The sequence below is a fragment of the Helianthus annuus genome, chromosome 6, assembly GCF_002127325.2.
Source record: "Helianthus annuus cultivar XRQ/B chromosome 6, HanXRQr2.0-SUNRISE, whole genome shotgun sequence".
In the NCBI taxonomy this organism is placed as follows: domain Eukaryota; kingdom Viridiplantae; phylum Streptophyta; class Magnoliopsida; order Asterales; family Asteraceae; genus Helianthus; species Helianthus annuus.
The window spans coordinates 33,889,375-33,901,001 of record NC_035438.2 but is presented as its reverse complement, the minus strand read 5'-3'; the positions used below and the strand labels follow the sequence as shown (position 1 = coordinate 33,901,001).

The 11,627-nt window shown below is 41.1% G+C and overlaps 2 protein-coding genes across 2 annotated transcripts; both read right to left on the bottom strand.

Moving 5' to 3' along the window:
• Positions 1–262: 262 nt before the first annotated feature.
• On the bottom strand, positions 263–5,300 carry LOC110865180 (RNA polymerase II C-terminal domain phosphatase-like 3). The gene is made up of 12 exons (XM_022114402.2): positions 4,489–5,300; positions 4,233–4,365; positions 4,053–4,108; positions 3,897–3,957; positions 2,582–3,802; positions 1,907–2,458; positions 1,676–1,822; positions 1,328–1,587; positions 1,147–1,258; positions 815–1,072; positions 701–747; positions 263–623 (listed from the first exon to the last, which is right to left on the bottom strand). Exons 1-12 carry the CDS (start codon positions 4,977–4,979, stop codon positions 560–562), a joined length of 3,402 nt encoding a protein of 1,133 aa, XP_021970094.1. The 5' UTR covers positions 4,980–5,300; the 3' UTR covers positions 263–559.
• A 1,956-nt stretch (positions 5,301–7,256) lies between these two features.
• LOC110944608 lies at positions 7,257–7,835 on the bottom strand. Its single transcript, XM_022186263.1, has one exon. The coding sequence runs from the start codon at positions 7,833–7,835 to the stop codon at positions 7,257–7,259; it is 579 nt and encodes a 192-aa protein (XP_022041955.1).
• Positions 7,836–11,627: the final 3,792 nt, after the last annotated feature.

The following is an 11,627-nucleotide window of genomic DNA, read 5'->3' as shown; positions in this document are numbered from 1 at the left end:
AAAGACCATGTAGATGACCACTGCCCAGTCATTTGAATCGATTATGGTGTTGTCGACACTAATGTGTACTAATCAGAAACATATTCAATTGTTTCAATTGTGATTTTATTGACCTTAAAAACATATATTTTGTGAGAGGGTGGTTTTTGTTGACATTAGCATACATTGCGTATTGACCCATGTTAGTTCAACGCAAACTGGTTGTTGAAAACAAGACTTTGCTCTGTATGGTTTCTTGATAGTGATTCTTCTATATTACTTATTAACCAGAAAAAACCATTTTCACAAGTATAATTACTCTTTGAATTTGACATATGAAGCATGCAACTCTTATTCGTGCATTTTAACTTTGGTAGTTTATATATTTCAACTGGCCCCTCCTCCTAATCAGGCCATCTTTTTAACTTCAAAACAATGGAGTTGATGATGAGGACGGTTATATTTTCTCAGCAGGGAGGGCGGACGGGTGTAGTAACCGTAACTTTCGTATGGTGGTTGTGATAGCCTAATGATATTAAGTGATTACTTTTACTTTTACTTTTGGGCTTATAAGTAGTTATCAAGGTTTGACAGCAAAATCGTGTTCATTGGCTCTCCGGTAAAGCAATGCTGACGCCTCCACCCTGTTTTACCAAAAACACACGTCAAAATCGATTTCAATAACACCAAAATCAACTGTGACAAACTTCTTTTTTCATACCAGCCAGGATGCACTACGGGTCTACCTGTCGCAAGTGCCCAATTAACCTGACACCAAAACATCCGAATCAAACTTACAATACCCACCGCAGTAATAAAGTCAGTAACAACATACCTTATCAGTGCCAAGAGAATTAGCAACCACGTGGGTAACCTGTTCATCGATTTGATTGGTGCAAACGGCACCGAATTGCTCAGCCGTCTGCCATAATGGGTGTAAGTGAGGACTAGCTTCACCGACTGGAAACACCCTACTGAATAATATTCGACACCCACCTAAAATCTTTCTCTGCTCCGATGCTAGTATGTTTCTAGCATCGGCTTCATCTAAAGATTTTTCCGAGAAAAACAGTTGATGTATTTTCTCAATAACCTAAAGCAAGTAGGCGGTGTTAGAACAGACATAGCAAACTGTTTCGTATGAGAAGTTGGATTATAAGAGTATACCGCCAAAGAAGACGCCAGAGACCCGTCTTCTGGTCTCTCGTCATGATCAATCTCGAGAAGTGAAGGACCCGGAAGTCCAAATTGCCGCCTACTACATGGAAAATATATATATCTGCAATACATATTTATATATTAGAGAAACAACATATGAGTTAGACAGCAATCTATGTATACAGTATACCTTTCTACAACTATCAAGTTGAGTTTGTTATGAGGCCAGACTCTTATAGAATCGTCTATAATTACAACCGAAGACTCCATACCCAAAACCCCTTCCAAATCCTTGCTTTTGGGATCACCGTCAACGTTATCACCATGATCACCCCTTGAAATAACTCGCCCGTTAAACAAAACTCCTTTTGGATCAAGCACTTTGGCCATTTCTGTAGCGTATACTTTGTTTCCCATTGTGTAAAGATGAAGCTCATAAAGCTTACTGGCCTGAGGATCGGGAACGGAATGGATTAAAGATTGGACACGAATAGTTTCGAGATTGAGTAACTAATTTTTCATTAAACGAAACGCTTACCTTCTCTAGAAAGTTCCAAACCCCGGGCCGAAGTTTGGTCCACATACCCATGTGCGGAAATCTAAAAAGATGCCTATGTGGCTTGTCCCGGTCTTGTTCTTCTTTCTTTTTTAACATCTCATCGTGCACTGGTTCGATTTCGGAAAACTGGAAGCATCGATATGTATTTTAAATACAGATTTCTCGGTATATTAACTTGAATCATCAAATAGAAAAACGACAAAAAGCTACCTTGGCGGAATTTAAAAGGGTGTGATCAAGATCTAACACGAGGCATAGTTTACGGTCAGCGAACATCTTTTTCTGTTCTTCCATTCTTTTAGATCTTTCCCTCTGAATAGCAGCCCGTTGTTGGTCATCAAACCTTCCATATATTTGTTCAACGTCTCCCCACACATCATGTGATTGGGCTGGGCCAAGGCCCGGAGAAACTTCTCCAGACGTGGGCCTAGTCCCGTTCTGAAGGTGGCCCGGATGTGAAGACGGTCCTTTTATATTTACGAAACTTGAATAGACTGGTGATGTTTGTGATGAAGGTATTTGAATAGATGCACTTGTGGTTGTTGATACAACATCAGCTGTGTTCTTCAAATTTTTAGTGAATTGTCGGGTGATATCAGGTGCTGATATAGGTTGAGATGATACTCTCGGATCTGCATGCTTTGAAATTCCCTTATCACCCGCAACAATTGATGGATTGGTGATTGGTTCTTGTTTTTGTAATAACTTACCGTGCAAGGCACGGCGAGGATCACGAGGTTTCATTCTTAATTTCTGGTCATCCTGTAAGACATAAAAAAAAAAATAAGTAACGTAACCCCATATTAAATACACAACATAAGGGTTTCTAAAAACCATACATTAATGGTTCAAAAAATCTTTTTTTAAAGAAAGGCTAAAACTGACCGTTGAAGGTGTATGCGGTCTTTGCATCTCATCTGTTGACTTTTTCCCGACCATCAATGACTGAGAGGCACCTGTACCCATTGTCGTAGAGCCCAAAAGAAAATTTTGGCTTGTTTGTGTCACACGGTTTCCACGATCAACTGACCTCTGTTGTTCGGTACTGATTAAATTCATCCACTGTATAGGATTTACCGCAATATCTTTTAGAATAGATTGCAAGGATGCTGAGGTGGAATTAACGCCTGTAACAGGAATATGCACACTCCCACTACTCGTACTGGGTAAAGCAGATGTTGGTATAACATTTTCTAAGCTTCTAGCTTGTGAGACAGTCGTAACGCTCCTAAGATTGCCAGAATCTGAAAATTCAATTTTTGGCCTTTTTGGTGTGGGCCCGTCTACCAGAACAGGCTCGTCAAAAGTCTTCTGCTTTCTTGAACCTTGTAATCCATTAAGTGGCTCGATTATAGGTTGTTTACGGGACAATGGTACTTTGACTTGGTTGACTTCCGAAGAGCTTCCGGGATTGGCTAACCGGAGTCTGGGGTCCCTTGTTTTGTTTGAAACCCTAGTTACGGAACTAGATGTGGAATACACAGGAGCAACGTAACTCGCATTTGCTTGTAGCTGAACATTACGTATTTCCGGAATACTAACAACAGAAGCTACAGAACTTGAATTCTGAACATTTGAAAAACTAGAAACCTCTCCGCCACAATCACCGCTTGCGTCATCACTTTTTTCAGAAGGAGTTGGGCTCGGAAGATCATTTGAAAGAAACGAACTTCGACTGAATTTCTGTTGATAGGTAGAAACAGCTTTTAGAGCATCGGTTTCGTAATGATGCAGTACCGCACGTGAAGTAGGTGTGGGCCATTCAGGTCTTATTTCTGTGTCTCCAACAAAGAGTGCTTTGCCTAAAGGTAAAATATTTGTGGTTTCCCGTGTTGGTGATGGAAGACTGTCAACATCGTGATCCTTATGAAGATCAAGAAGCGGAAGCAATACTCTGTTCTTGGAATTAGATGTTTGTATTTTCATAGTTTCGGATTGTCTAGAGTTTTGATCTGAAGAACCAATGTGCATTCCATCTAAAACAGATTCCTCATGTATAGAAGCCGGTTCATGATTATCATGATTCGGTGCATCTCCTTCATTATTGTCGGCCTTGGTACTTAAACAAGCATCATTAGAGTTGCATGACAGAAACATGTTCTCTATCTGTTGAAACAAAACAAAACAAAAAATTAATCGGCATTCTGGTCACTGCAAGATACTCGAAGTTGCATGGCTTGCTTTAAAGTTTAAACCGCACCTCCTTCAACGATTCGGAGGAGAACATAACAGACACATGACTTTTCACATTAGTCAGCATTCTGAAAAAAAGATGCATTGCAGAGAGTATAATAACCATGCCATACAGCCTTAAAAGAACCGAAACATTTAAATTTTTTTGAAAAGAGATGAAAACCTTGATATTATGTGCCTACTAAGTTCCTTTTGATTTTCACTCATGGAACAAAATACCTGCAATCAAACACTTCTTAGCCACTTGTGCACAACAATAAGAACTAAAAGAGTATCTTGAACTAATTGCAGTTCGGGTGGTTATTAATCTAATTAATAAAACAATTCTGTAACAATATCTTACTGAATTAACTAGTTGAATGGCGGAAAACGCCAACTGAACCAAATCATCTTTGTTCGAGACAGAATTTTCCGAAAGCAAAGTTGACAAACTGTCCAACATATCCTCGAGTCTAGAACACACTCCATTAAATGATCTACAAGCAAAACATTAACATTAACTCAATCAATCAATCAAACTTGCACCAAACAGTCAAAAACTTCAGTAATCAATCAAGTTAGTCAATTAGTCAATCTTTTACAAACATCCTCAAACTTACTTATTTGCATCATTCAAAGTAATACCCTCCAACCCGATCCGAATCACATCAATCCACTTCTCAACATTCCCCTCCTCTCCTTCACCAACAACCTCCGTAACCAAATCGATCTCACCTTCCTCCAACTCCCCTTCCTCCTTCTCACTATCATCACCACTTAAATCCACTACAATCTTACCATCCAACTTCTTATCCGCATTCACATTCGTTAAATAATCATCAAGCGGTTTATTCTGAACCGCCTGTGCCCACGCAAAGTTATACAACCCGGGCGCATAGTTCCTAGACATCTTATACTCCTTCTGGTACTTCACCAGATCCTGCATCGTCCAAACTTGTTGTTGCCTGTTCAATTCATCATCAGCAGATGCCTTAATAACATCCCTAACCGGATTCTTAGCAGCAAAATCATCTGCACTAATCTCCTCAACCGAAGCAGAATCCGATATTTCACCCTCCTCTACATCCAATACCAATAAATCGTTTCCCATTAACTTTAATCCGATTAATAATACGTATAGTAATAGATTTGAATCGTGTATCGATCAGCTTACGTCACTACACCTTCCGATTATTATCAAAAACGTCTATGAATTTGATACGGAAAAAACATAACGAATTAGGGTTTTGAAAAGTTAACCTAGCCCTAAATGGGGTAATTGTTGTGTAGTGGTTTTGAAATTGTAACACAAAATCTCGAATCTGGATGCAGAAATTAGAATATTGATTTGATTGGTTGAATTCAGAATCGAAAACTGAAGATCAGAGGATGAATCGAGAGTAGAGTTTAGGGCCAAGAGGAGGTATTAAAGGGGGTGGAGTCCGGTTTATTGGATGTAAGCTAGAAACTGATGTGTGATCTTAGCCGTACACGTCAGCGATTCTTGACGTGGATCATGTTGTTTTGGCCAATCGTTTTATCTTTATACTATTTTTTTAATTTTAATTGAATTAGGAACCCTCAAAACCACACTGCTTAGCTTTTTTTATTTTTATTATTTTTTAAAGTAAATTACCTCACATCTGAGTGGAACATGGGGCTCTAAAGTTAACCTACGTCACTTTCATGGACAAAGAGTGTTAAATTGAAATGTTGGAGAGTAAATGGGTCTCTTTAGAATGGTGTAATGGAATAGATGAGTGAATGGAATGGATCATTACATTCTATAGTCTTGTTTGGTTACCATGCAAGATTGGAATAAATCATTACCTTGTGTTGTTTGGTAGGTAATAAAAGAGGAATGAATTAAATCGGTGATGGGTGGTGGCGGTGATCGGTGGCGATGGCAGCGATGGGTGGCGGTGGTCGGTGGGTGACGGTTGTTAGCGGTGGTGGCGGCGATAGTCGGGGTTGGCGATGGTCTGTGGTGGTCGGTAGTGGCGGGTGGCGACGATGGTGGTCGATGGGTGGTGGCGATGGGTGGTGGTGGCGACGACAATGGTGGGTGGTGGTGGCGACGACAATGGTGGATGGTGGTGGTCGTCGTCGGTAGCGGGTGGTGGCAGCGGAGGATGGTGGTGGTGGTCGGAGGAGGGTGGCGATAGTGGTCGAGGTGGCGGTGGTTTACGATGGCGGGTGGCAGCGATGGTAGTCGGTGGCGACGGACGGCAGTGGCGACGGGCGGCGGAGGAAGGTGGTGGTGGTGGTCAGCGAAAGTTGGTGGCGGGTGGTGACGACAACAGGTGGTGGTGGTGGCAACCGGTGGAGGTGATGGGCGGTGTTTGTGATGTAGGCTTAGAGAAGGAATAGAATGGAAACAAAAAACAGGGGGAGTGGATGGAATGAATTTGAGGGAATGAAATGACTTGTGTAATGAGTGATTCCATTACGTTGACCAACCAAACACACTTTTTCTCATTCCCTCGCAACAGTTCATTCCATTCCACATCTCATTCCTGCATACCAAACACTACCTTAGTGTTAAAATTTTGGATTTTTGAATGAACATGATTTTTGGCCAGGGCCAGCTCCATAGCCTTGGCAACCTAGGCACGAGCTTAGGGCCACTAAAAAAATAAGGGCTTCCAAGTTTTTAGAAAGTTTTTTTATAGAGTATATGTATTGGACCCAAATAAATACGCATTTCAAAACTAAACTAATTTTTCATTGAAAAGCCCAAAATAAATATTGTTTAACAAACAAAGGCCAAGTTTCAAAACTCGTTTCGCCTTGATTTCCAATTATTACAACACAACAACCATCGACCTAATCATCAATGTTTAGCTGCGGCCGCAATCATCGTTCTCACTTCCTATCGCAACCGGCTTTCAATTTCTAGGCTATCGGCTATCACTAGACGAAAAAGTAAGGGTAATCACCCATTGCGTCGGGATTGGATAAGAGTTTATCGGCGAAATTAGGGTCCCTACTTCATAGTTCGCTTAGGGTCTCCAAAAACATAGGAACGACCCTGTTTTTTAGCCCAAACCACATGTACAAAAATCGAAGTTTACTTTGTTTTTTTTTCTTTGTTAATGCTTAAGATAATACGGAATGCAAGACGATAGATGGGAAACAGACACCAAATGAGAAAAAATTATGAAGCACATCATAATGATCAAGAATATTTCTCCCTCCGTATCCCAACAAACATAGGGAACGTCCAAAATCTTCCGTCATAAATGCTTGTCGTGAACCATTCCATATAGGCTTATATATATATATATATTTTTTTTTTTGAAAAGTATACTTCATTAACACCACAGCCGACCTAAACCGGGACGACAAAAAAAAACTACAACGTAAATTACATATCTACAAAAGAGTATCAGTCTCTCCACCCTATCCCTTTGAACTTTGATCTATTCGAAAACCATAAAAAACTTAAAGACTTAACTTCACTCAAAATACTATCAATCTTAACCGACAAGTTGGAGAATTTAACGTTATTCCTGGCCCTCCATAAACTCCAACAGACAATAATGATGATGCCTTGAACCGCTACCTTTTTCTTCTCTGGAACTCTTAATGTTAAGTGAAAGTCAAGGAGGTCTTTAATCGAAAACGCAAATATATTCGGAACTTTGCACCATGCGCTTACACCATTCCAAATATTGGAAGCAATGAAACATGACAGAAAAAGATGTTCCGTAGTCTCATCGTCCGACATACATAGCGGGCAAAGAGTATCTTCAACATGAATGTTCCTTTTCAAAAGCGCAACTCCGGTCGGAATCTTTCCCCTCTCCATACACCATGCATGAATATTACATTTAGCCGGAGTCCACTGGCACCAATCCATGACAAAACAGTCTGCCGCCTCTTGATCCAAATACAGAAGACGTTTAATATTCTTCACCGTGAAATCTCCGTTCGAAACCGCCGGCCATTCCCATTTATCCTTCATGTTCGAGACATGCACATTAACTAACAAAAGTTCCAACTGCTACAAACAGTGCAACATATCCATGTTAAAAGTCGATTCCCTCCACTCCCACTTCAGCTCTGTGCCATCCTCAGACGTCGAGACACGATCAGCCACAAAGCATTTATTATTCTTCTCAAGACTAAAAAGAGAAGGGAATTTCTCCTTAAGAGTCTCGTCCGCTATCCAAGGATCGAGCCAAAATCGAACATCCTTACCATTGCCTATTACGCCTTTAAAGAAATTCTTAATGAAACGCCCGCCAACCTTGGTGTTAATGCAGATTTTAGCTATGTTGTTCCACGTACCGCTCAACGTTTTTTTGAAGGGAATGCACTCCCACCCCGCCCTACTTTTGTGATAGCATCAATAACTTTCCTCCATAAACTATTCCTCTCCGTCTTGAAACGCCATCCCCATTTGATCAAAAAAGAAATGTTAACCTCCTTGAGTTTATTAAGGCCGAGTCCTCCCTCTTTCTTATGACGCGAAACACGGTCCCAAGCCACCCAATGCATTTTGTTCGCCCCCGTGGATCCTCCCGTAAGAACTTTTTAATCATAGATTCCAAGTCCGATATGTTACACCCCGATATTTCCACGTATTACCAGTGGGCCCGGTGGGGAGTATCGTGACGTAGTTGATATCATCATAGTCAATAATCACAGTTTAATGCACAACGGAAGTCTAAAAGTAATAATATTACAAACCGAATGAAAAGTAACATGAGTATTACAAACGGAATGTAAAGGGTCCACAGGCGGATCAAAACAAAGGAAATATTGTTCAACAGATTTTAAAGTGATAAAGCTTGCATAACTCTTTATTTAATTCACTCAGGAGTAGCCAGCCTATTCTGCCTAGTACCTGCACTTAGCCTTTTGGAAAATATGTCAGTTTACACTGGTAAATACAATTAACTGACACTTTTGAAAATGTTTTAGGAAAATTGATTTAAATGCACAAGGCACAAATAATCTTTTATAACTTGGGATAATTATTTAAAAATAAACTTGTAAAAGAATTACATGTTCGTTATACGTTCAGTAACCCGGGCTGAATACCGGGTTAAAGATTAATAGACACACCACATAATATATCCCACGACGAGTTATTCTCGATCAGACGGGTACATTATTTTACATACGCACCGGCAGGTGTATGCCTACACCCCGTGCTTAAGTCGTGGCCATTTCAATGAATGAGCCGAGAATATTCAGGACTGGAGAAACACTAGATAAATGGTCGGAACCGAAGTATCTAGGGGGTTTGAATCTGCATAAAAGGGTTAGCTCTTTCTCGATTGATTCAGTTGCTACCGAGCTTCTTCTCCGGTGACTCTGCAAAACAGAGCACCGTTAGCCTCGTCAAGGGGAGAAGTGGGTTCTCTCCTTGACCCGACTCCGGTGTGAGAATAAGTATTGGTAATGGAGAAGATAAAGTATTTGAGAAGTGAATGTGATCTGAGTTTATACCTGAATAGTTCTCGTATTTATAACCGGGAGTTTTGGGAGGGAAAACCTGTTATTGAAAAGATAACGGAAGATGCCAACGCCGTAGCGGTTATGTTTCCTTCCGTCAAGTTCTTCTAAATCCACGTTAAGTTGCCTCGATCCGGTGTGAATGCACACGGATCGTGACTTGATCAATGGCTGGGGAATTGCCACGTGGAAAGTGATCAAGTGGAGATCATTCTCCAATTACATGCTATCGTTGTGATTTCAGGAATGTTTGTGGTAATGACACGTGTCCAGACGGTTATAACCGTCTGGGTGGTGCACGATCATATTCTTCTAGAAGATTACTGATGTAATCTAGTGTGGCATCTTACTGTGTGTACACAGTCGAATAAATCCCAAGTCTGGGTAAAATGATATCCAAGTTTGGATATTTGGGTGGAAGCATTGATCTCAGGGTTTTAACCCTTTACTAAATGGGAGGCGGTGCAAGGATTTTATGTTTTCCTTTGGGCGCGCGATTATTGTTTGTTGATTACTTCTTCCCTTCTGTAAGACCAATGCGCGGTCGCGCAAGGTTAAAAGGTTGAAAGGCCAATTGGTGGTACGGTCTTAAATCCTTTTTATGAGGTTTTTGGGACCTTACCCCTTCAAGTCCCCCCAGTCTAGTGTTGTACTTATGCAAATAAGTGGAGCACTGGACTTAGGAGAGAGAAATGTTTTTTGGGCGCGAAAAAATAAGAAATCTTCTGTGAGAAGATTGAATTGTTGTAAAGATTTTTTTTTTTAAAGAAAAAATGTGACTTGTAATCATGCTCTAACGTGTGATGACGTCAACTGTCAGTAAGAGTGGGTATTTTTCTCATTGGTCTTGAGATTTGTAATGGCGCTTTGTCAGGCTTCATTAATGAAGAAATGACCCTGGTTCCTGTAGCGCCGTTTGGATGTGACATAATTCTGACAGTTAATGATAGATTTCTCTTTCCTCGAGGTTGAGGACTCTTTATATATTTTTGAGACACTTGGTTTCCTTAGTTGATTCTTATCAAGGGAGATGAAACGCTCTTACCATACTCGTCTCTTGCTGGATGCTCTTAGGGTGTATGACGCTACCGAAGGTCTCGTCCTTCTTTCTTGTTCACCACCACTTACCATTGTTCCGATAAAGAAGCTGGTCAAACCTGCTTCCCCTGCAGTTGTTGATGCTGACTGCAAAGTTCTCCGGCACACTGATGTTACTGCTGGTGCTGATATTGTATTGGATGTCGATGGGTTGATGGCCCGGTTCCCGATGCTTCAGAGAGGGAAATGCCGGTTGGTGTATCGACGCCGGAAAGTTCGTCGAGGTGGGCAGGTGTCTATTGTTGAAGACGGTTCTGGTGCTGATTGAACTTAGGACTTGCTTCTGTCTTTTGTTAATGCTCTTTTTTTTTGAAGATCATTGCTATGATCTTGTTTAAGTGTTTATGTTACACTTTTTTGTATATTGTGATATACTTTTATTCCCGTAGGGTTTAATTACAATATGTTGCATGTATACAATTACTTTTGGATAGGTAAGGCGAATGAGGGATGGTATTGTGCTCATGTGTGAACGTTTGTCAACAGCTTGTCTGTTTTTAGACTGTTCATGAGGTGTACAATGTTTGACCATATCGTCTTCGCGCGAACCAAAGGAATTTCATGCAATTTGTAATAAACAGTGATGTAAGTAAAAATGATGTTTGTATTGATAAAAGCGCAAGGCTTGTGATACAAGATATAATAAGGAAATACATTGCCTGTATGTTCTTTTCGCTTTTGTAGACCTGGTTCACATGTAACACCTGCGCAACTGTTGTGCGTTCCAGGTACGGGGAACTAGGGTCCCATCAATCCTTTTTAGGGTATATGCCCCCTTGCCTAAGACTTCGTTAATGTCGTATGGTCCTTCCCACCTTGGTGCTAATTTGCCAGGTTTTTCAGCGTTTGAGGCCTCGTTGTCGCGCAAGACAAAATCTCCGGGGACAAAGGTGCAAACGCGCACACGCGCATTGTAATATTTTTCGAGTTTGGATTTGTACCTTGCTTCTGTTATGGCAGCGTTCTCGCGCCTTTCTTCCAGAAGATCCAAATCCAGTCTCCGTTCTTGTTCGTTGTTCTGTCTTTCCATAGCCAACATGCGCGGTGATGGTAAGCCTATCTCGGCTGGAATGACGGCCTCTGAGCCATAGACTAGACTGAACGGAGTTTCTCCGGTGCTAGTCTTTGGCATTGTTCGATGCGCCCAGAGGATGCTGGGAAGTTCGTCAACCCATCCTCTGCGCGCTGTGCCAAG